This window comes from Tamandua tetradactyla, chromosome 10 (assembly GCF_023851605.1).
Source record: "Tamandua tetradactyla isolate mTamTet1 chromosome 10, mTamTet1.pri, whole genome shotgun sequence".
Taxonomy (NCBI): Eukaryota; Metazoa; Chordata; class Mammalia; order Pilosa; family Myrmecophagidae; genus Tamandua; species Tamandua tetradactyla.
Genome location: NC_135336.1, coordinates 38395639 through 38422377, shown reverse-complemented (window position 1 = coordinate 38422377; position 26739 = coordinate 38395639). Strand labels below are relative to the sequence as shown.

The window sequence follows — 26739 nt, the reverse complement described above, 5'->3', positions numbered from 1 at the left end:
GAACTTCTTGCCTTTTATTTCTAATTATAGCCCTAACACAATTCTGCATCTTATCCTGTCCTAAAAATGTTTTTATTCTGAATTGCATGAGCCAAGACCAATGCTGTGTTATTTATAAAGCTAGATTTTTAAAAAGTTACAAAGTAATAGCTGACAACTGTTTAGTGTTTACATTATGACAGGCACCATTCTAAGCACATTTACTTTTCACAACCTCCCCCATCTTGTTTTTCCCTTTTTATAAATTAGAAAATTGAGCCACAGAGGTTAAATAGCTTGCTTGAATTCACCAAGTAGTAAGTATTGGAGTTAGGATACAAACCCAGATAGTCTTGGCTCCAGGGTCTACTCACTGAGCGATTACTTTATAGTACCTCTTCACAGATGGGAATTTTAAGATGGAAACTGATTAGTTGTTAAAGGGCTGTTTGTATATGTAATTCACCTAGCCACTGAGAACAAACATAGTTTGAAGCCAAACTTCTAACACTAGTCAATTATAAAATGTAAACTGTTGGTCATAAGAAAGTATACTAGGTGAGAGAACAGATTTAAATTGGCATAAAAAGAAATCTCATGCTTTTTTCCCTCATTTTTTGTTCAAGCAGTTGTAGGTTTACAGAAAAATTATGCAAAAGTACAGAAGTACAGAACATTTATATACTGTCCCTCTCACATGCATTTTTTCCTGTTAATATTTTGCGTTAGTGTGGTACCTTTGGTACAATTGATGAAAAAAATTATTATAATTATACTTTTAATTATAGTTCGTAGTTTGCAATAGGGTTCACTCTTTGTGTTATACTGAAGTTTATGGGTTTTTAAAACTTTTATTCTGGTAACATTTAACTACTTTCAAATATATAGTTAAGTGGTGTTAATTACATTTAAGGTATCCCATCAGCACCATCTATTACCAAAACTTTTCCATCACCCCAAATAGAAACTATACCAATTAAACCCAGTTTCCACCAGTACTTACATTTAATATAACTATGGTACAATATCAAAACCAGAAATTTGACATTGTACAATAGGTGTGCCTGGGCTCCCTAAGACCATTCCCATGTTTGGAGATTTAATAGAAGGACCCATGGGATTCAGCATGTTAATTGTACTCGTGGCTAAAATTTATTATTGTGACATAGTTGAGATACACGGCCAGATCATTAGGAGAAAGGACATAGGCAGAGTGTGGAGGAATCCATAGGCAGACTTCCTTATGCTTTTTCCCTCCCATGAGGGGTCACACAAAGCACACTTTTCCTACAGCAACAAAAATGTAACATGTGTATGATGTTTCTGTCCAGGGAAGCCTATTAGAGACTCAGCTTCCAATGTTTCTATTCGGGGCCTAGGATATTACATTAAGATTACTATACTGAAAAGTCACTTAGTTGAAATTGATGATTAAAATACAATTTTTCTTTTTTAGGCACATCAGATTAATATTGATTATTATTTGACATTACTATTTTTATATGGAGTAGCTCTCACTGAAAGAGGAAAGAAAGAGGTATGTAGTCTGTGTTATTTGTCCATTATAAATCATTTTGCATTCACTGACTTTATCTTAACAAAGTAAAATTTTTATTTTTTAAAATTCTCTAAAAGTTGAAACTATTCAATGACTTTTCTGACATGTATTTTAATTTAGATTGTGTTGTGAACCTAAAAATGTATAATAGGTAGCTGTTAATATTAGCTTAGAAGTTTAGTTATTTAACTTTATCTTTTAAAAGTTTATCATTTGTGAAAATAGAAAATTCATTCATATTTTACATTTAAATATATTTTCTAACATAGCTTAATGTATTTGGCTCTAATCTTACCTACCTCTTTTGTAAGCTATGAGTTTTACCTCAAATTCTTTGTGGAATAGATGAAATAAAACAAATATGGAAGTTAACTAGATGATTTCTAAGGACCTTTTCAAATTTATCATCTCTATCTTTTTCTGATTTTTAATAATTTCTCATATTTTCTGTGCAGCCTCGATATTTCTTTTGTTTTTTCTTTTCACAAATCTGTATTTTCTACTTGTTTCATAAATTAAATATATAAATCTGACTTGTTAGTTAGGTGAAGTAGACTTTATAAGCACCCAAACTGAAAACATTTTTATTGTCAATAAATTCATATAATGCTAATTATTGTTTAACGTGGAGTAGTAGAGAGTATTTTTAAATGAAGCCATGCAACATTTTTCCTACTTATTTTTCCCCCCAGAGGGTCCAAGACCATATGTCTGTTTAATTAATTATAACTTGAAACATCTGTTAGAACCAGTCTTGATCTTTATTTCAAAAACTTGTACTGTTTATAATATAGTGCTGCCCCAAAGAGACGTTATATCTATGATCAAGAATCACTTATTTTATATTTGAAATATTAGGAAGAGTTATAAAGAATTGTGCTTGAGGAGTCATGAGAAAAGCCCTTATTTTGACTAGTATTAGTTGCCAATTTTATATATAAACATCTATTTTTTTTAAATTTTCACTTTCAAATGTTGATTAAAGAAGATATTAAGACCTTTTGTAAATTATTATTTTAAGCACTGACAACATTATTTTTGTGTTCACCTACTGAGATGCTGGGATAAGAGTTTTGAATAAATGACCAAATGACTGGATGATTTTCTCCAGTTTGAGAAATAATTTTAAAAGAGAAAAAAGACTTTCATATCAGCTAACCATAGTTTTACATTACTCCAGGATTATATGGAAGCCGAGAGCAAATTTCTGGTGATGAAGATGGTGATCCAAGATAATGAAATTTGTGAAAACTTTATGTCATTAGTTTATTTTGGACGTGGTTTAATTCGATGTGCTCAGAAAAGGTAAGAATTTTAATTAATGGGTATGTCTTGCCTGTTGATTTTCAGCATGGTGAAATAGAAATGAGATTTGCACATTATACCAGAGATTGTAATGTCTGTGCCTTACTGGTTTGTTGGTTTTTTCTTTATCTGTTCCTATAATCATTTTTTAATGGATTTGAGAATATTAAATATCAAACTTAATAGGCCATGGCAATAAATAGTGTACACATTTAAGAACCTGGGCTAGTCCAGGTTCAGATGTATTTTCTTCCACCTACCTAGTCTATGACCCTAGGAAAGTTAATGCTACTGAGTTTTTTTCTTCCTTATCTGTAAAATGGTACTAACAATAGTGCCTACATCTTAAGGATGTTGTAAGTACTTAATGTAGTGCCCAGAACACAAAAATAAATGATGGTTATAGTTAATGATATTATCACCACTGACTTGCAGTAGGTTTTTTAGGTATAAATAGCTCATAAAGAGTTAAAAAGGGTCCACATGCTGAGTTTGGGGAGTATTAGAATGAGGTATTTTAAGAAAGTGAAATTAGATAAGGGAACCTAAACTATCTGTTCACTTTGTATATGGAGATCCTTAGCCAATTTTTAGCATAATTAATTCATTTGTTTTATTTGCTAAGCATCTTTTATATTCCAGACACTATGCTAGGTATTTTGAATACAATAATTTACAAATAGACAGTTTCTGTCCCCAGTTAACTGACAATATAGTGAAAGACATAGATCTTAATCAAATGATCAGTCATACAAATAATACTGAAATGTAAAGAGTGATGAAGGATAAAGAATATAGTATAGCCCCAATCTGGTTCTGGGAATCAGAGGTCTACCTGAAGAAAAAATGTTTGTCTGGGGTGATTTAGGCAAAGTTTACTTGTGTGATCTCTTATGAAGGATGTTTGCTGGGTCCAGCCATTGGATCCCTAAAAACATCACTTATGTGGAATAAACCCATATTTTTGTGTGTATTAAGTTGGATAATGATAACTTCTGCATGCTATAAAAATATAAATACTAGGACTCTCACCTGTGGTATTTTGAGATGAAATAAACATAGAAGGTAAAGCAATAAATTATGCAGTAGCATAAGCTTGAACAGTATAGGAACCTCGTTCAATTGGTAATTTGTTGTCTTATTGGTGAATTATCTAGTTTCAGAGTCCCATTCAAATGAACGTTATTATAAAATGTCTTGCAGATATAATGGAGGCCTGTTAGAATTTCATAAAAGCTTACAAGAAATAGAAGATACAAATGATCATTGGTTTGACATAGATCCTACAGAAGATGAAGAGTTACCTACAACGTTCAAAGTAAGAAATTATTTTAAAATAACGTTTAATGCTTTTCGTCTGAAATTAGTTAGAATAATTTTTGATAAAGCTGTAGTTTATACCAACTATATCATATTCTATAACAAACAGATTCTTTTATTGGAAATTAGTTTTTATGTAAGAAACAACCTTGACTCCATTACGTAGTGCAGAGTGTGAGTATAATTCAACACGTAGCGAGAAGTGGGAAAACTATATGAACATTTCCAAATAACAAGAAACTTAACAACAGTACCAGTCAAGTACTTCACATGGTTAGAACCAAATGTAATAAACTTCTTTTTTCTAATTATGTTTACCATTGTTTTTGTTATTGATTTAAATTATAAAATTAATGAATGTTTTGTTCAGAAAGCTTGAAAAATGTAAAATTGCCCAAAGATAAAGGAAAATTCGTCCATGTTTTTACAAACAGAAAAAAAGCATAATATTTTCATTTACATCTTTCCAGATACATGTGCACACATATGCATAACAGACTATAAACACTGATAGCCTTTATTTTAACTAAATTGATTTGATATTATATGTAGTGATTTGTAATCTGGAATTATATAACATGGTGATTTTCCCAGTAATAAAATTGAGATGCAGTATGATTTTTGTATAATCCATCATCTAATTGTGCTTTAATTTCCTTAACCAATTCCCTGCACTGTTGTACATTCAGTTTATCCTAAGCATTCCAGTGTTTCAGCTGATCTTTGCATATTTCTCAGACCATTTCCTTAGGATAAATTTCTAGAGATGGAATTGTGAAGCAAGTGTCAGACACTTATAAAGTTGTTGATATATGTGTCCATATTTCTTTTCAGAAATTTTGTCTCTGTCTGCATTCTTAAGATAGAATATGAGAGTTCCCATTTCCTTATTTCTTCTGAGTATTCTTTACTTTTAGGGTAATTTTTACCTATCTGATAAGGCATATTGGTATTTTAAAAAAATTATATTTAATGTATATTTGTTCACATATTTAACAGATAGTTGTACTTATGATGGTTTGCCTATTTGAGTCTTTTGCAAATTTTTAAATTGATGTTTTCATATTTTTCTTATGACTATAACAGTTTTACATATTGACATTAACCCAATAAATATCAGGTTTTACAACACTGTTTCCCTACTTTATCTTTTTAATTAATTTAATGTTATTGTTGTTGGCTTTTTTTTTGTTTTATTTTGATTTATGCTGAATACAGATGTTTAATTTTTATGATAGTTTCAATCTATCTCTTTCTGTATATAAGCTTTCTAACATTGATGTTAGAAAGGTTTTCCACATCTTGAAATCAGCAAAATAGTTATATGGGGTTTTAAGTGTTTCTGGGTATTTATTCCATTTCATTTATCTTTCAGTACTTGTGACATTTTCATGACATTGTCTTGATCACTTCACTTTGTAATATGTTTTAATAATGGCAGTTTGAAGTCTTCCTTTTCAAAAATTTTTGGATACTTTATGTCTACTTATTTTTCTAGATGAAATACAGGATCATTATTAAACGTCTCTGAAAATCCCTCTAAGATTTTCAGTAGGAATTGTGAATTTATATATTAATATTGGGGAGTAACTGACATATTGTGAAAATATTGAGTCTTTCCATTTATGAGCGTACATATCACCATTTTTAGCAAAGTTATTCAGTTTTTCTCATGCTAAATTGGCACATTTTTAGTCTTGTTATTTATTTTTATTAACTAAGTAAATATATGAGTGTGGGGATGTATGGCTTGAACAGCTCCTTTATTCATTTTATATTGTAGCCTGTTTATATAGGACTAAAGTGATAACATTTAATTTTGTTTATTTATTTTTAACTAGTTTATTTTCTTATTTAAAGAAAGCTGATTTTTTAGTTGATTTTCTTAGGCAATTTTTAAGTAAGTCATACAATCTACAATTTTTTGTTTGGAAGCTATAATAGTTCAAAAATTCAAAAAGATATGACTAATAATATAATCTCAAAATTTATGGGCAAAAACCTGAGATAAATTTCCTCTCACAGAGGAATATATATATATATATATTTTTTTTTCTCCAAAGAAGTACCTTTTAATTTATTTATTTTTTTCTTTTTTTAGGGAGGTGGGGTGGTACTATACCTTTTTACAATCCCTCCAGAATTCTATGAGAGTTCTAGTTGCTGTGTATCCTCTTTAGCATTTGGTGTTGTCAGTTTTTTTTTTACCTTTTTTTTTTTTTTTTTTTTAAAGAGAGAGGGAGGAAGGGAAGGAAAGACAGAGAAGGAAGGAAGGAAGAAAGGGAAACATCTTTTAAACATTTTCTTGTTTTATTATATTTTGTTTGTTTGTTTGTTTTTTACATGGGCTGGGGCCGGGAATCGAACCGGGGTCCTCCGGCATCGCAGGCAAGCACTCTTGCCCGCTGAGCCACCGCGGCCCGCCCTTTTTTACCTTTTTTAAAAAATATAAGAACATACAAACACAAACGTTCTTAACAGATGAGCATTCCATTCTTGGTATATAGTCAGTGAACTCACAATATCATCACATAGTTGTATATTCATCACCATGATCATTTCCTAGAACATTTACATCACTCCAGAAAAAGAAATAAAAAGAAAAAGGAAAAAACTCATACCATACCCCTTACGCTTCTCTCTCATTGACTGCTAGTATTTCCATCTACCTAATATATTTTAACCTTTGTTTCCCCTATTTTTTTCTATACCCTTTATCATTCCCTTTCATTGATCACTAGTATTTCAGTCTAATCAAATTTATTTTAACATTTATTCCCCCATTATCATTTATTTTAATCCATATGTTTTACTCATCTGTCCATATTGTAGATAAAAGGAACATCAGACGCAAGGTTTTCACAATCACGCAATCACATTGCCAAAGCTATATCATTATATAATCATCTTCAAGAAACATGGTTACTGGAACACAACTCTGCAGTTTCAGGTACTTCCCTCTAGCCTCTCTAATATACCTTAAACTAAAAAAAGGGGGGGGGTATCTATATAATGTATAAAGAATAACCTCCAGGATAACCTCTCAACTCTGAGATCTCTCAGCCATTGACACTTTATTTTGTCTCATTTCTTTCTTACCCCTTTCGGTCAAGAAGGTTTTTTTTCAGTCCGTTGATGCTGAGTCCCAGCTCATTGTAGGATTTCTGTTCCACATTGCCAGGGAGGTTTACACCCCTGGGAGTCATGTCCCATGTAGAGAGGGAGAGGGCAGTAAGTTTGCTTGTCCTGTTGACTGAGAGAGAGAGAGAGAGAGAGGACTGTTGGCTGAGAGAGAGATAGGCCACAGTAGAATATTTTAATGTATGTCTCTTAGTAACCAATAGAATAAGCAGGCAATTTCCTTTTTTGGTATATTTGTAAAAGTAATCATATGACCTTTTTTCCTTTGATATAATAAAGTAATATTTTTATGCAGTTTTACAATATTGAACTTCCATCTCTACTGTTCTACTTTGCTAGCTGCTGAAATGCAATATACCAGAAACGGAATGGCTTTTAAAAAGGGAATTTAATAAGTTGCTAATTTACAGTTCTAAGGCCAAGAAAATGTCCCAATTACAGCAAATCTATAGAAATGTCCAATCTAAGGCATTCAGAGAAAAGATACCTTGGTTGAACAAGGCCGACGAAGTTCAGGGTTTCACTCTCAAGTGGAAAGGCATACAGTGAACACAGTCAGGGCTTCTCTCTCATCTGGAAGGGCACATGGTGAACACAGTGTCATCTGCTAGCTTTCTCTCCTGGCTTCCTGTTTCATGAAGCTCCCCAGGAGGCATTTTCCTTCTTTATCTCCAAAGGTCACTGGCTGGTGGACTCTGTTTCTCATGGCTATGTCGTTCTGCTCTGCTCTCTCTGAATCTCCTTCTTTCTCTAAAATGTTTCCTTTTTTATAGTATTCCAGAAATTTATCAAGACCCACCCAAATGGGTGGAGGCATGTCGTCACCTAATCCAGTTTAAGAACCACTCTTGACTAAATCACATCATCTAGGGAGATGATCTGATTACACTTTCAAACATACAGTATTGAATAGGGATTATTCTACCTTTATGAAATGGGATTTTGATTAAAACATGGCTTTTCTAGGGGACATATATCCTTTCAAACCAGCACACCCATCTAAAGCAGTACCTATTCAGTCTTAGTCATTTTATTCTTTCTCCTCTTCTTTAAATTTTTTTTTCTTCATTACTAAAACTTTTTTAGTGAATTTTCATCATATGCAAATTTTTATTTTAATTTTATTTTATACTTGCATGCAGTTTAAAGAGTCAAATAATGAAAGACAAAAAAAAAAAGTTAAATGTCTCTAACCTATCCTCCTTCCCTGAAATTCTTGTTCCCTACTGATAATTTTTTCAAACTCTCTAGGCGTTTTCTTTTGATAGTTACATACATATATATATATATATATATATATATATATAAATATAACTATCATATATATGTAACTATACATATATAAACATTTAAAAATTGTCTCCACTTTAGATATTATCTTTTTAAATTTTGTTATTGTGAAATTTAACATATATTTGCATATATTTAACATATGTACAAAGAAGAGACAGAAAAAGCAATGATTTTCAAAGTACACTTCAACAAGGAGTCACAGGAAAGATTTCAGAGTTTGTTATATGTTACCGCTCTACTATTATGAATTTTTCCTTCTAGCTGCTGCAAAACATTGGAGGCTAGAGAAAATATCCATATAGTGATTCGGCAGTTATACTCTTTTGTTAAATCCTATTTTCTTTGTTATAACTCCTCCTTCTCCTTTGATTTTTCTCCCAATTTATAGGGATCTTTAGGCAATGCTGTGTCTAACTTTTTCATGTTGAGAAGAGTGTCAACACTAAAGGATAGAGGGATGTGATTCATTGATAATCTTGGAAAGGCTTGTCCCCCTGGGAGTCTAGATTTTTCTGGCCTAGGAACCCTCTGGAAATGATAGGTTCCAGGAAAGCATACTTATACATGAATCTTTTATAGTGTCTTAGTTTGAGCCCTAGCTGTTCTTAAGAGTTAATGGGAATGATGTTGGTTGGAGTTTAGCAAACCATGGCAGTTGGCACTATCTTGAAGCTTGTATAATAGCCTCCAGAATGGCCTCTTAACTCTAGTGATCTCTTTTAGCTGATTTGATTGTATTTCTTTTCTGCCTTTTGGTAGATGTTGTGGATCCCATAGTGCCAGAGCTACAGTCACCCCAGGAGTCAGGCACCATGTTTTCAGGGAGACTTTCACCTCTTAATGTCATGTCCCACCCAGTGGGGAGAGCAGTGATTTTCCTTGCAGGGTTGGGCTTATATAGAGAGAGGCCACATCTGAGCAATAGAGGTTTCCTGAAAGCAACTCTTAGGCCTTGTTATAGGTAATCATAGTTTCTCTGCTACAGAAAGAAGTTTCATACTGACAGGCCTCAAAATCAAGGGCTTGTCCTGTTTTCTTGGGAGACCCCAATGGTTGAGAAGGGTACCCAGGATTTCCCAGATGGAAAAGTTTAATACTTCCATTTTTTTTTTCCTTTTCTCCCCTCAAGGGACTCTATCAGTGCTTTTTAATTATCTGCCAGCCATAGTCGGAGATGTATCCTGGTATTACAGTAAACTGTACAGGATTACCGGGCTTCATTCCTGTTCTGGACTCCCAAGTCTTTGGGTTTTTTCAAGGAGCTATCCAGACAGGTTGATTAGATTATATATTATAGAAAGTTTAGGTTATAGACATAATAAACCTTTCTCCCTTTGGTCTCACACAGTAGATGAAAGCTTAGAGTATAAGTACTATCATCTTTTACCCTGTATACTGATTTACCTTAGTCCTAGCACATTGGCTTTGTTTTTAACTCTAATTGAGGCCTGATCTCTTTTTCACTTACTTTAACTGTTATTGTATATAGCCATGCTAACTTTCAGGGCTGCAGCACTCCATTTCTGGAGTCTTAGGTATTACAGAGTTACTCAAAATTCCAGGAAATACTTACTGATACACATATAGTTCAATTTCTCAGAATCTAGACATACACTTACAACTTCAGTCTGTGTGTGGCTGCTATAAGAGATAATAATCTAAGCTCCAGTTTTCTTATAAGTATTTTCTGAAAGAGACTGTGCTGGTTTGAAATATGTATGTACCTAGAAAAGCCATGTTTTAATTCTAATCCCCTTTTATAAAGGCAGCCGTTTCTTCTAATTCCTATTCACTATTGTATGTTTGAAACTGTAATTAGATCATCTCCCTGGAGAAGTGATTTATTCAAGAGTGGCTGTTAAACTGGATTAGGTAGAGGCGTGTCTCCACCCATTTGGGTTGGTCTTAATTAGTTTCTGGAGTCCTATAAAAGAGGAAACATTTTGGAGAACGAAAGAGATTTGGACAGAGCAGAGAATGCTGTAGCACCACGAAGCAGAGTCCATCAGCTAGCGACCTTTGGAGATGAAGAAGGAAAACACCTCCCAGGGAGCTTCATGAAACAGGAAGCCAGGAGAAGAAGCTAGCAGATGATGCCATGTTCGCCATGTGTCCTTCCAGATGAGAGAGAAACTCTGACTGTGTTTGCCATGTGCCCTTCCACTTGAGAAAGAAACCCTGAACTTCGTTGGCCTTCTTGAACCAAGGTATCTTTCCCTGGATGCCTTAGATTGGACATTTCTATAGACTTGTTTTAATTGGGACATTTTCTCAGCCTTAGAACTGTAAACTAGCAACTTATTAAATTCCCCTTTTTAAAAGCCATTTTGTTTCTGGTATATTGCATTCTGGCAGCTAGCAAACTAGAACAGAGACCTTAGCATATTCTTTTGTTTCTGGTTTATTTTGCACAACACATTATCTCCAAGGTTTATTCAGTTTGTTGTGTGCCTCTCAATATTCTTCCTATTTGTAGCTGCACCATATACCATCATATAAATGTGTGACAGTTTACCATTCTGTTTCTAAGTCATTGTATACTTCAGCTCCCTTCATCTATTGGGCATCACGAATAATGTCCAAAATAAACAAACCATGTCTTCCAGTCTCCTCACTTGGTTGTATAATTTTAGATATTTTTTATTAGTCCATAGAGACCAAGAACTGACAAACACAGCCTCACCAAATATCAAATCAAAACTACCCTTTATCACTTGTCCCTCTCCCCCAATTAGTTACCTCTGGCAGTGCTATAGTACTGTTGATTCTTCCTGTTAACTATTGGCCATAGCATGTACTTCCTTGTCCCTGTACTATTGGCTCTTTGTCCAAGATTTGATATTGGAAGATTTGAAATAGTTCATACAAGAACTTATAGTTATAAATTTAATCAGTGGGAAACATGGCACTATACATACCCTTTTGCTTATATTCACCTTTAATATGGAAATGTTACTTATAGCACCATTAGTTAGTTACTATCACTTCCATCCCTTCCCTTGCATTTAAGTTCAACCTCATTGGATAGCCTTTCCCCCATCTCTAGTTTCTGTGTGCCTTTAGGTCTGCTAAAAGCTACAGTGTAACCTCCAAGTCATAATAGCAAAATTGTACAGTTGCTCTCCTTTTATGTCTGACTTATTTTACTGAACATTATGTCCTCAGCATTCATCCATGTTGTCTTATACTTTGGGACCTCATTTAATCTTACTGCTGCATAGTATTCTATTGTGTGTATATATATACATATATATACAATATATATATATATATATACATGCCACATTTTTTTTATCCTCTCGTCCATTGATGGGTACTTGGATCATTTATATCTTTTGACAATTGTGAAAAGTGCTTCTATTAACATCGGTGTAGAAATTTCTGTACGTGTCACTGCTTTCAGCTCTTCTGGGTATATTATGGGTAGTGGTATGCCAGGTCATAGGTCAACTTGGTATTTAGCTTTCTGAGGAATCACCAAACTGTTTTCTATAGAGCTGCATCATTAAGCATTCCCACCAACGGTGAATAAGTTTTCCAGTTTCTCCACATCCGGTCCAACATTTGTAGTTTTAATAGCAGTCATTCTTATTATAAAGTAAATATATGTGAGGTGATATCTCATTGTCATCTTGATTTGCATTTACCCTAGAGCTAATGAAAATGAGCAACTTTTCTTATGCTTTTTAGCCATTTGTATTTACTCTTCAGAGAAGTGTCTATTTATATCCTCTGCCCACTTATAATGGGGTCGTTAGTTCTTTTGTTTTGGGGCAGTATAATTTCTTTATGTAAACAGGATACTAAGCCTTTCACTGATATTTGGTTTCCAAATATTTTTTCCCATTGAGTTGACTGCTTCACTACCTTTTTGACGAAGTCCTTTGAGATACAGTTCTTGATCTTAAGGAGTTTCCGTTTATCTGTTTTTTCTTTTGCTGTTTGAACTTTAGATGTAAAGTTTAAGAAGCTACCTTCTATTACTAGATCTTGAAGGTGTTTCCTACATTTTCTTCTAGAAATTTTATCGTACTGGCTCTTATATTTAGGTCTTAATCCATTTTGAATTAATTTTTGTATAGAGTATAAGGTAGGGGTTCTCTTCAATTATTTTGACTATTGATATCCAATTCTCCCATGCCCATTTATTAAAAAGACTGTTCTGTCCCAGTTCAGTGGATTTGGGGTCCTTATCAAAGATTAATTGTCCATAAATTTGTTGCACTATCTCCATACTCTCGATTCAATTGCATTGGTCGATACTTCTGTCTTTGTGCCAATACCATGCTGTTTTGACAACCGTGGCTTTATAGAAAGCTTTAAAGTCAGGAAATGTCAGTCCTCCCACTTTGTTCTTCTTTTTGGTGTATCTTTAGCTATTTGGGTTTTTTTTCCCTTGCAAATAAATTTGATACAAGCTTTTCCAGATCTTCAGAGTAGATTATTGGAATTTTGATTGGTATTGTATTAAATCTATATATCAGTCTGGGTAGAATTGACACTTAATGACACTCAACCTTCCTATCCATAAGCATCCATTCCATTTATGTCATTTTTAAATTTCTTTTAGCAGTGTTTTGTACTTTTCTGTGTACAAGTCCTTGACATCCTTGGTTACACTTAGTCCTATATACCTGATACTTTTGGTTCCTATTTTGAATGGAATTTTTTTCCATAATTTTCTCCTAGATAGGTCATTGTGTATAGAAACATTACTGATTTTTGTATGTTAACTCTTATCTCCTGCCACTTTGCTGAATTTGTTTTTTAACTCAAAGTAGCTTTGTTGTAGATTCTCAATATAGAGTCATGTCATTTGCAAATAATGAAACTTTGACTGCTTCCCTTCCTATTTGGATGCCTTTTGTTTATTTCCCTAGTGTAATTGCTCCAGTTAGGACTTCTCATACATTGTTGAATAATAGTGGTGACGATGGACATCCTTGTCTTGTTCCCCATCTTAGGGTGAATGCTTTTGATCTTTCACTGTAAAGTATGATGCTGGCTATAGGTTTTACATATATGCCCTTTATGACCTTGAGGAAGTTTCCTTCGATTCCTACCTTTTGAAGTGTTATCAGAAAAAGATGTTGAATTTTGTTTAATGCTTTTTCAGCATCAAGTGATATGATTGTATGATTTTTCCCTTTCAATCTGTTAATGTGCTATATTATGTTGATTGATTTTCTTGTGTTGAACCGCCCTTGTATTCCTGGTATAAACCTCACTTGGTAGTGATGTATAATTTTTTATCTGTTGTTGGATTCTATTTACTAGTATTTTATGGAGAATTTTTGCATCTACATTCATTAGGGAGATTGGTCTGCAGTTATCTTTTCTTGTAGTGTCATTATCCAGTTTTGGTATTAGAGTGATGTTAGCTTCACAGAAAGAGTTAGGTAACATTCCTTCTTCCTTACTTTTTTGGATAAGTTTGACCAGTATTGGTGTTAGTTCTTTTTGGAATGTTTGATATAATTCCCCTGTGAAGCTATCTGGTCCTGGGCTTTTCTTTGTGGGAAGATTTTTGTTTTTGCATGAACAGGTACTGGGAATTGAACCTGGGTGTCTGGCGTGGCAAGCGAGAACTCTACCAGCTGAGCCACCATGGCCTGCCCTGTGGGAAGATTTTTGATGACAGTTTTAATACCTTTGCTTGTAATTGATTTGTTGAGCTCTTCTATTTCTTCTTGAGTCAGTATAGATAGTTCCTATGTTTCTAGGACTTTATCCATTTCATCTGAGTTGTCTAGTTTGTTGACATATAGTTGTGTATAGTATTTTCTTATGATTTTAAAAATTTCTGCAGGATCCATGGTAACCATCTCTCTCTCATTTTGATTTTGTTCATTTGCATCCTCTCTTTTTTTCTCTTAGGCAGTCTAGCTCGAGGTCCATCAATTTTACTGATTTTTTTAAAGAACCAATTTTTGGTGTTATCGATTCTTTCTATTTTTTTTCTCCAGTTCATTTATTTCTGTCAAATCTCAAAAAAATTTACCCTTGGTATACTTTATTCATATTTTGACTGGGCATGGAATTATAGGTTAGAAGTAAATTTCCTTTTTTTTTTAATTAAAGAAGTTGTAGATTTACAGAGAAATTATACAGGATATACGGGGTTTCCATATACCTCTCCTCACACGTGCAGTTTTCCCTATTAATGCTTTGCATTAGTGTAATGTCCTTGTTACAATTGATAAGACAATATTGTTATAATTAAACTACTAATTTATAGTCCATAGTTTACATTCGGATTCACTGTGTTGCACATTTCTATGTTTTGGTTTAAAAAATTTCTTTTTCTAGGGTGCACGGGTGGTTCAGTGGTAGAATGTTCACCTTCTATGTGGGAGACCTGGGTTCAATTTCTGGACCATGTTCCTAAAAGAAAAAAATTTTCTAGTAATTTATATGCAACTAAAATTTCCCTTTTTTAATCGCATTCAAATATATGATTCAGTGGTGTTAATTACATTTATAACGTTGTGCTACCATACCACCATCTATCACTGAAAATCTTCCATCATCCCAAACAGAAACTCTGTACCAATTTAGCAGTAATTCTCCATTTCCTATTCCAGTGTATGTATATACCACATTTTTTGTATATCCATTCATTTGTTGGTGGATATCTAGGTTTCTTTCATCTTTTGACAATTGTTAATAATGCTGCTATGAATACTGGTGTGCACATATCTGTTTGAATTCGTTTTCAGTTCTTTTGGGTATATACATAGAAGTGGGGTTACTGGGTCATATGGTACTTCTATACTTAGCTTTCTGAGGAACTGCCAAACTGTTTTTCAGAGTGGCTGTACAATTTTATGTTCTGTCCAATAAGTGGATGAGTGTTCCTATTTCCCCACATTCTCTGCAACACTTATTTTTCATATTTATAATAGTGACCATTCTAGTGGGTGTGAAATGGTATCTCACTATGGTTTTGATTTACATTTCCCTAATGGCTAGTGATGTTGAGCACCTTTTCATATGCTGTTGAATGTTTGTGTGTCTTCATTAGAGAAATGGCTGTTCAATTCCTTCTCTCATTTTTAAATTAGATTGTCTTTTTGTTGTTGAGTTGTAGAATTTCTTTTTCTTTAATATTTTTATAAACAAATCTTTACATACATAGAGTCCATACATGAAGTACAGTCAGTGGCTCACAGTATCATCACATAGTTGTCTATTCATCACCATGATCATATTTTAGAACATTTGCATCACTTCAGAAAAAGAAATAAAAAGAAAAGACTTATATAAACCATACTCCTTCCCCTTTCCTTTCATTAGCCACCAGTATTTCCATCTATCCAATTTATTTTGTACCTTATCCCTCCCATTATTTATTAATCCATATTTTTTTACTTACAGGATTTCTTTTAATACTCTGGATAGTAAGCCCTTATCAAGATACATAGTTTCCAAATATTTTCTTCCATTCTGTAGATTGATTTACTTTCATTATTAAGTGCTTTGATATACAAAAGTTTTTAATTTTAATATAGTCCCATTTATTCATTTTTTGTTGTTGTTGCTCATGTTTTTCATTTAAAGTCTGCAAAACTATTGCCTAACAAAAGATCCTGATGATTCTTCCCTATATTTTCTTCTCAGATTTATATAATTTGGGTTCTTATATTTAAGTATTTGATCCATTTTTAATGTTTTTTTAATTGTGAAATATAACATATATACAAAAAAGCAATAAATTTCCAAGTACATTTTAAAAAGTAGTTATAGAACAGATTTTAAAATTTGGTATGGGTTACAGTTCTATGATTTTTCAGTTTTTCTTCTAGCTGCTCCAAGACACTGAAGACCAAAAGAAATATCAACATATTGATTCAGCAGTCATTCTCATTTGTTAAATCCTATCTTCTCTGCTACACACTTCCTTCACTTTTTTTACTTTTTTGTGAAAAATAACATATACAAAAAAGCAATAAATTTCAAAGTACATTGCAGCAATTAATTGTAAAACAAATTTCAGAGTTTGGTATGGGTTACAGTTCCATGATTTTAGGTTTTTATTGCTCACTGCTCTATGGTACTGGAGACTAAAATAAATATTGATATAATGATTCAGCACTCATATATATTTGTTAAACCCTGCCTTCTCTGTATAACTCTACCATCACCTTTGATCTTTCTCCTACTCTTTAGGGGTATTTGGGGTATGTCCTTTCTAACTTTTTCATGTTGGAAGAGGCTGTTGATAGTATGGGATAGGGAGATGGAACTAGTTGACATTCTGTAAAAGCTGGCCCCTCTGCATTTCAGGACTTATCTGGTCCAGGGACCCATCTGGAGGTTGTAGGTTTCAGGAAGGGCACTCTAGTGCCCTTTGCAGAATTTTATATAATGTATTTGATCCATTTTTGAATTAATGTTTGTATGGTATAAGGTAATTTAAAATATAGATATCCAGTTCTCCCAGAAGTATTTGTTGAAGAGACTGTCTTTCCTAATTGAGAGGACTTGGCATACTTGTTGAATGTCACTGGGACCAGCCTTACTGCTGCTGCCCTGTGCCACCCACTCAGGGTTTGGGAACACTTGCACCTCAGCAGCCTGGCTTTACCCGTGTGCCAGCCAGGCACAGTAGTCTGCGAGGTGTCCACTGTGCTTTGCTGCTGGTGATGCTTGTGCCGCTGGTGGCCTTCATTTGGGCTGAGCCCAGGTGACTGCCCTTCCTCCAGTAGTGTTTAAAAAGACGTCTTGGTGATGTCATCGACATGGTGACATGAATAGCTATAAAAGCCTTTCCCCAGAGATTTAGTGGAAAAAAAAAAGACATTTCTGACTTGATGAGAACTCTGGAGGAATGTATAGCCTGGGGAAGGTTTCCACAAACAATGAATCAAGGTAAGAAAAATTTAGAGTAGGAAATTTTCAGCCAGTCCTCTCCCCTCCTCCTCAGTTGGTTCCACAAAGCTCTGGAAGTGCCCCAACACCTTGAAAAGAGTAGTGGGTAGCCTAATCCTTGCCTAGGGGTTGGCTGCAGACTGGGGCAATTGGGGGAATCTTCCACCACAAGTGAAGTGGGGGACATAGTCCCACAATGAACCAGATTTTGGCCCGCAAAGTAAGGGCCAAAGATCCCCACAGTTTCAGCCCCACCTGGACAGATGCTGCTGGTTTTAAGGAGAAAAACAACTTTTGATGATGATTATGTCAACAAACAGTGCCATCTGCTGGGCAAGCCATTAAAGTGTATGGGAATTGCAGGGCTTTTCAGAGCCTCTCCAGTCCCCACCTCAGGTCCGTTAAAGCTGGTCTACTCCTGCATGGGAGCACAGTCCTGTTTTGGCTGAGAAATAGAGAATGCAGTGCCCTAAAACAAGTCCAGATCTTGCAGGCCGTGGAAAAGCAGAGCACTCCTAGCCAGCTGCTGGCTGGGGAAGTTGTGGGGAAGAGGCGGCCCAAGAATGCTAACTACAGGGAAATCAGGGAAAATGCAGTAAGGCAAACTGCTTTTCTGTCCAGCCCCTAAGGGACCTCCAAAAAGGGTCCCTTAGGGGCTGGACCTTGAGGCTCTAGCTTTGGTTTGACTGGGAATTGCTAACTAAGTGCCAAAGGAAACACTCAATGCAAACCGAAGCAACTACAAAATCTTAGAGAAGTGAGGGAAACCAAAGTCACCTTATTGAGATAATCAACTGCCATGAAAACCAGCAATAAAAAATCATAAAGCACATACATGAAGAAGCAAGAAGATATGGCCAAACCAAATGACCAAATTAAAAAACTAGAGGAGACCCAGAATTTGGAACAACTAATCAAAGATGTTCTTACAAATCTTCTAAACAATTTCAATGAGTTGGCTAATGATATAAACGATATCAAAAAGATACTAGAAGAGCATAAAAAATAATTTGAAAGAAAAAATGATAAAAATAGCAAATTTTACTGAAATGAAAGATGCTATAGATGAAATTAAAAATATACTAGAGACAGGCAACAGCTGATGTGAAGAGGCAGAAAAAGAATAAGCAAACTGGAGGACAGAGCAACTGAATTTAAACATACAAAAAGACAAGTGGTGAAAAAGATGGAGACATTTGAATTGGATCTCAGGGAAATTATTGACAACAGGAAATGCAAAAATATGAGAATCATTGGTGTCCCAGATGGAGAAGAGAAGAATAAAGGGCAGGGAAGATTATTCGAGGAGATAATTGGGGAAACTTCCCAATCCTTATAAAGGACATGAATATGCAAATCAAGGAAGCCCAACAAACTCCGAACAGAATAAACTTACATAGACTCATTTTAAGACTAATTATAAATCTAATCAGAATGTCAAATGCTGAAGAGAGAGTCCTGAAAGCAGCAAGAGAGTAGCAAATTACCACATACAAAGGAAGCCACATACGACTAAGTGCTGACTACTCATTGGGCAACATGGAGGGGAGAAAGCAGTGGTATGATCTATTTAAGTTTCTGAAAGAAAACTGCCAGCTGAGAATTCTTTATCCAGCCAAATTGTCCTTCAGAAGTGAGGGAGAGTTTAAAATTTTCTCACCCAAATGCTGAGAAAATTTGTTAACAAGAGACCTGCCCTACAAGAAATACTAAAGGGAGTTTTGTCAGCTGGAAAAACAAAACAACACAGAACAAACAGAAGAGAGACATCTGAAGGAGGGCACAGAATTGAAGAGTATTTGTAAGGGTAATTTAAAGGATAAAAAAGAGAGAGAGAAGAAGAAGAAAAAAGATCTGACAACTAAAAAACAAAGAATGAGATGGTTGAATCAAGAACTGCCTTTACAATAATGACTTTGAATATTAATGGATTAAAATTCTCACTTATAAGATACAGATTGTCAGAATGGATTAAAAATAGCATCCATCTATCTATATGGTATTTATAAGAGATTAATCTTAGGCCCAAAGATACAAATAGGATGAAAGTTAAAGGGTAGTGAAAGGTTTCTATGCAAGTAGTAACCAAAAGAATGTTGGGGTAGCTATAGTAATATCAGACAAATAGACTTTAAATGTAAAGATGTCATGTGAAACAAGGAACTATATCAATAAAAGGGGCAATTCACCAGGCAAAAATAATAATCATAAATGTTTATTCTCTTCTCCCGTTCAAGAGCTCTAAAGTACAAATGTTTATTCTCCCAATCATGGAGCTCTAAAGTACATGAAGCAAACAAAGGCAAAACTACAGGGAGCAATAGATGTTTCTACAATAATAGTGGGAGACTTCAACACACCATTCTCTTCTATAGATAGAACAACCAGTCAGAAGATCAAAAAGAAAATAGAGAACCTAAACAATATGATGAATGAATTATACCTAACAGATATATTTAGATTGTTGCACCCCAGAATAGCAGGATATGCATTCTTCTCAAGTGCTAATGGAACATTCTCCAGAATTGATCATATGCTGTGGCACAAAAATATTCTTAATAATTTTAAAAGGCTTGAAATTATTCAAAGCACCTTCTTTGACCACAATGGAATGAGGCTGGAATAACTACCAAAGAACCAGAACTTTCACAAATGTGTGGAAGTTAAACAACATACTCTTAAACAATCAATCAGTAGGTCAAGAAAGAAATTGCAAGATAAATCAGTAAATATCTGAAGACATATCAAATGCAACATATCAAAAACCTATGGGGGTGGGGGACGGTGCAATGGTGGCTCAGTGGCAGTATTCTCGCCGGCCATGCCAGAGACCCAGTTTCGATTCCTAGAGCCTGCCCATGCCAACAAAACAAAATAAAAAACATATGGGATGCAGCGAAGGCAGTACTGAGAGGAAAGTTTATTGCTCTAAATGCCTATGTTAAAAAGCAAGAAAGAGCTAAAACCAAAGACCTAACTGAACGACTGGAGAAACTAGAGAAAGAAGAGCAAACTAGTCCTAAAGCCCACAGGAAAAAAAAAAAGAAAGAAAAAAAACGAAGATTAAAGAGGTAATAAATGAAATGAAGAACAGAAAAAAAATAAAGAATCAATAAAACCAAAAGTTGGTTCTTTGAGAAGATCAACAAGATCAACAAACCCTTGTCTAGACAAAGTAAAAAAAGAGAGAAGATGCAAATAAATAAAATCAGAAATGAGAAGGGGTCATTACCACGGACCTTAAAGAAATAAAAAAAAAAATCATAAAGGAATACTATGAACAATGGTATGCCAACAAACTAGCCAATTTAGATGAAATGGAAAATTTCATATAAACACACAAGCAATCTATATTGACTCTAGAGGAAATAGAAGACCTCAGCAAGCCAATCACCAGTAATTAGATTCAATCAGTCATCATAAACCTCCCTACATTAAAAAGCCAAGGGTCAGATGCCTTCACAAGAGAATTTTGCCAAACATTCCAAGAAGAATTAACACCATTCCTGTTCCAACTCTTACAAAAATGTGAAGACAAGTGAACAGTATCTAACTCATTCTATGAAGCAAACATCACTCTAATATCAGACCTGATAATATAAGAAAGGAAAACTATAGACCAGTCTTTCTAATGAATGTAGATACAAAAATTATCAACAAAGTACCTGCAAATCGAATCCAGTGGCACATTAAAAGAATTATACACCACGATCAAGTGGAGTTTATTCCAGGTATGCAAGAAAATCAATTAATGTAATACAACACATTAACACATTAATGTAATACAACATATTGAAAGGGAAAAATCACATGATCACTCAATTGATGAGGAAAAGGCATTAGACAGAATTTTCAGCATTTTTTCTTGATAAAAACACTTCAAAAGACAGGAATTGAAAGAAATTTCCTCAGTATGATAAAGGGCATATATTAAAAACCCACAGCCAGCATCATACTCAACATTAAGAGACTGAAAGCCTTCCCCCTAAGATTGGGAGTGAGATGCCCATTGTCAACCATTGTTATTCAACATTGTGGCAAAAGTTCTAGGTAGAGCAATTAGGCAAGAGAAAAGAAACAAAAGGCATCCAAATTGGAAAGAAAGAAATAAAACTCTCGTTATTTACAGGTAACATGATCCTATATTTGGAAAATCCCAAGAAATCTATGACAAAGCTTCTTGAGCTAATAAACAAATTCAGCAGTGGTGGGATACAAGATGAGTGAGCAAAAATCAGTAGTGATTCTATACACTAGTAGTGACCTAACTGAGGTGACAATTAAGAAAAAAATTCAATTCACAATAGCAAGTAAAAGAATCAAGTATCTAGGAGTAAACCTAACCAAGGATATTAAGGACCTGTACACAGAAAACTGCAAAATGTTGGTAAAATAAATCAAAGAAGACCTAAATAAGTGGGAAGACATTCTTTGTTCACGGATAGGAAGGCTAAATATCATTAAGGTGTCAATTCTACGCAAATTGATCTACAGATTCAATGCAGTACCAATAAAAATTCCAACAACCTACTTTGTAGTCTTGGAAAAGTTAGTTATTAAATGTACTTGGGGGCAGGCCATGGTGGCTCAGCAGGCAAGAATGCTCACCTGCCATGCCAGAGGACCCAGGTTCGATTCCCGGTGCCTGCCCATGTAAAAAATAAATAAATAAAATAAATAAATGTACTTGGAAGGGATAGGAATCTCGAATAGCCAAAAGCATCCCAGAAAAGAAGAACAACATGGGAGGACTTATACTTCCTCACTTTAAAGCTTATTATACAGCCACAGTGGTTGAAACAGCATAATATTGGCACCATAAGACACGTAGTAATCAGTGGAATCAAATTGAGAGATCAGAAATAGACCCTCAGATCTATGGTCAATTGATTTTTTTTTTTTTTATTTTTATTTTTTATTTTTATTTTATTTTTTTTTATTTTATTTTTTTATTTTTTTATTAACGGAAAGAAAAAAAAAGAAATTAACACAACATTTAGAAATCATACCATTCTGCATATGCACTCAGTAATTCTTAACATCATCACATAGATGCATGATCATTGTTTCTTAGTACATTTGCATCGGTTTAGAAGAACTAGCAACACAACAGAAAAAGATATAAAATGTTAATATAAAGAAAAGAAATAAAAGTAGTAGTAATAGTAAAAAACAACAACAACAAACAAACCAACAAGCAAACAAAAACAAAAAAAACCCTATAGCTCAGATGCAGCTTCATTCAGTATTTTAACATGATTACTTTACAATTAGGTATTATTGTGCTGTCCATTTTTGAGTTTTTGTATCTAGTCCTGTTGCACAGTCTGTATCCCTTCAGCTTCAATTACCCATTGTCTTACCCTGTTTCTAACTCCTGCTGAACTCTGTTACCAATGACATATTTCAAGTTTATTCTCGAATGTCCGTTCACATCAGTGGGACCATACAGTATTTGTCCTTTAGTTTTTGGCTGGATTCACTCAGCATAATATTCTCTAGGTCCATCCATGTTATTACATGGTTCATAAGTTTATCTTGTCTTAAAGCTGCATAATATTCCATCGTATGTATATACCACAGTTTGTTTAGCCACTCTTCTGTTGATGGAGATTTTGGCTGTTTCCATCTCTTTGCAATTGTAAATAACGCTGCTATAAACATTGGTGTGCAAATGTCCGTTTGTGTCTTTGCCCTTAAGTCCTTTGAGTAGATACCTAGCAATGGTATTGCTGGGTCGTATGGCAATTCTATATTCAGCTTTTTGAGGAACCGCCAAACTGCCTTCCACAGTGGTTGCACCCTTTGACATTCCCACCAACAGTGAATAAGTGTGCCTCTTTCTCCGCATCCTCTCCAGCACTTGTCATTTTCTGTTTTGTTGATAATGGCCATTCTGGTGGGTGTGAGATGATATCTCATTGTGGTTTTGATTTGCATTTCTCTAATGGCCAGGGACATTGAGCATCTCTTCATGTGCCTCTTGGCCATCCGTATTTCTTCTTCTGGTAGGTGTCTGTTTAAGTCTTTTTCCCATTTTGTAATTGGGTTGGCTGTCTTTTTGTTGTTGAGTTGAATAATCTCTTTATAAATTCTGGATACTAGACCTTTATCTGATATGTCGTTTCCAAATATTGTCTCCCATTGTGTAGGCTGTCTTTCTACTTTCTTGATGAAGTTCTTTGATGCACAAAAGTGTTTAATTTTGAGGAGCTCCCATTTATTTATTTCCTTCTTCAGTGTTCTTGCTTTAGGTTTAAGGTCCATAAAACCACCTCCAGTTGTAAGATCCATAAGATATCTCCCAACATTTTCCTCTAACTGTTTTATGGTCTTAGACCTAATGTTTAGATCTTTGATCCATTTTGAGTTAACTTTTGTATAGGGTGTGAGAGATGGGTCTTCTTTCATTCTTTTGCATGTGGATATCCAGTTCTCTAGGCACCATTTATTGAAGAGACTGTTCTGTCCCAGGTGAGTTGGCTTGACTGCCTTATCAAAGATCAAATGTCCATAGATGAGAGGGTCTATATCTGAGCACTCTATTCGATTCCATTGGTCGATATATCTATCTTTATGCCAATACCATGCTGTTTTGACCACTGTGGCTTCATAATATGCCTTAAAGTCAGGCAGCGCGAGACCTCCAGCTTCGTTTTTTTTCCTCAAGATGTTTTTAGCAATTCGGGGTACCCTGCCCTTCCAGATAAATTTGCTTATTGGTTTTTCTATTTCTGAAAAATAAGTTGTTGGGATTTTGATTGGTATTGCATTGAATCTGTAAATCAATTTAGGTAGGATTGACATCTTAACTATATTTAGTCTTCCAATCCATGAACACGGTATGCCCTTCCATCTATTTAGGTCTTCTGTGATTTCTTTTAACAGTTTTTTGTAGTTTTCTTTATATAGGTTTTTTGTCTCTTTGGTTAAATTTATTCCTAGGTATTTTATTCTTTTAGTTGCGATTGTAAATGGGATTCGTTTCTTGATTTCCGCCTCAGCTTGTTCATTACTAGTGTATAGAAAAGCTACAGATTTTTGAATGTTGATCTTGTAGCCTGCTACTTTGCTGTACTCATTTATTAGCTCTAGTAATTTTGTTGTGGATTTTTCTGGGTTTTCTACATATAGTATCATATCGTCTGCAAACAGTGATAGTTTTACTTCTTCCTTTCCAATTTTGATGCCTTGTATTTCTTTTTCTTGCCTAATTGCTCTGGCTAGAACTTCCAACACAATGTTGAATAATAGTGGTGATAGTGGACATCCTTGTCTTGTTCCTGATCTTAGGGGGAAAGTTTTCAGTTTTTCCCCATTGAGGATGATATTAGCTGTGGGTTTTTCATATATTCCCTCTATCATTTTAAGGAAGTTCCCTTGTATTCCTATCTTTTGAAGTGTTTTCAGCAGGAAAGGATGTTGAATCTTGTCAAATGCCTTCTCTGCATCAATTGAGATGATCATGTGATTTTTCTGCTTTGATTTGTTGATATGGTGTATTACATTAATTGATTTTCTTATGTTGAACCATCCTTGCATACCTGGGATGAATCCTACTTGGTCATGATGTATAATTCTTTTAATGTGTTGTTGGATACGATTTGCTAGAATTTTATTGAGGATTTTTGCATCTGTATTCATTAGAGAGATTGGTCTGTAGTTTTCTTTTTTTATAATATCTTTGCCTGGTTTTGGTATGAGGGTGATGTTGGCTTCATAGAATGAATTAGGTAGTTTTCCCTCCACTTCCAGATTATGTTCATCTGTATTCATTAGAGAGATTGGTCTGTAGTTTTCTTTTTTTATAATATCTTTGCCTGGTTTTGGTATGAGGGTGATGTTGGCTTCATAGAATGAATTAGGTAGTTTTCCCTCCACTTCCAGATTATGTTGAAGAGTTTGAGGAGAGTAGGTACTAATTCTTTCTGGAATGTTTGATAGAATTCACATGTGAAGCCGTCTGGTCCTGGACTTTTCTTTTTAGGGAGCTTTTGAATAACTAATTTAATCTCTTTACTTGTGATTGGTTTGTTGAGGTCGTCTATTTCTTCTTGAGTCAAAGTTGGTTGTTCATGTCTTTCCAGGAACCTGTCCATTTCTTCTAAATTGTTGTATTTATTAGCGTAAAGTTGTTCATAGTATCCTGTTATTACCTCCTTTATTTCTGTGAGGTCAGTAGTTATGTCTCCTCTTTCATTTCTAATCTTATTTATTTGCATCCTCTCTCTTCTACTTTTTGTCAGTCTTGCTAAGGGCCCATCAATCTTGTTGATTTTCTCATAGAACCAACTTCTGGTCTTATTGATTTTCTCTATTGTTTTCATGTTTTCAATTTCATTTATTTCTGCTCTGATCTTTGTTATTTCTTTCCTTTTGCTTGCTTTGGGATTAGTTTGCTGTTCTTTCTCCAGTTCTTCCAAGTGGACAGTTAATTCCTGCATTTTTGCCTTTTCTTCTTTTCTGATAAAGGCATTTAGGGCAATAAATTTCCCTCTTAGCACTGCCTTTGCTGCGTCCCATAAGTTTTGATATGTTGTGTCTTCATTTTCATTTGCCTCTAGGTATTTACTAATTTCTCTTGCAATTTCTTCTTTGACCCACTTGTTGTTTAAGAGTGTGTTGTTGAGCCTCCATGTATTTATGAATTTTCTGGCACTCCGCCTATTATTGATTTCCAACTTCATTCCTTTATGATCCGAGAAAGTGTTGTGTATGATTTCAATATTTTTAAATTTGTTAAGACTTGCTTTGTGACCCAGCATATGGTCTATCTTTGAGAATGATCCATGAGCACTTGAAAAAAAGGTGTATCCTGCTGTTGTGGGATATAATGCCCTATAAATGTCTGTTAAGTCAAGTTCATTTATAGTAATATTCAGGTTCTCTATTTCTTTATTGATCCTCTGTGTAGATGTTCTGTCCATTGATGAGAGTGGTGAATTGAAGTCTCCAACTATTATGGTATATGTGTCTATTTCCCTTTTCAGTGTTTGCAGTGTATTCCTCACGTATTTTGGGGCATTCTGGTTCGGTGCGTAAATATTTATGATTGTTATGTCTTCTTGTTTAATTGTTCCTTTTATTAGTATATAGTGTCCTTCTTTGTCTCTTTTAACTGTTTTACATTTGAAGTCTAATTTGTTGGATATTAGTATAGCCACTCCTGCTCTTTTCTGGTTGTTGTTTGCATGAAATATCTTTTCCCAACCTTTCACTTTCAACCTATATTTATCTTTGGGTCTAAGATGTGTTTCCTGTAGACAGCATAT

General features: G+C 34.4%; 1 protein-coding gene across 10 annotated transcripts in view; it reads left to right on the top strand.

Annotated features, from left to right (window-relative positions):
* Positions 1-26739, top strand: part of DZIP3 (DAZ interacting zinc finger protein 3) — a 177227-nt gene that overhangs the window by 28021 nt on the left and 122467 nt on the right. For all 10 annotated transcript variants that reach the window (XM_077118451.1, XM_077118456.1, XM_077118455.1 and 7 more), the window contains 3 exons: positions 1436-1516; positions 2718-2842; positions 4046-4160. In XM_077118451.1, coding sequence (XP_076974566.1) covers positions 1436-1516; positions 2718-2842; positions 4046-4160 — 321 coding nt within the window. The remainder of the gene's footprint in view (positions 1-1435; positions 1517-2717; positions 2843-4045; positions 4161-26739) is intronic.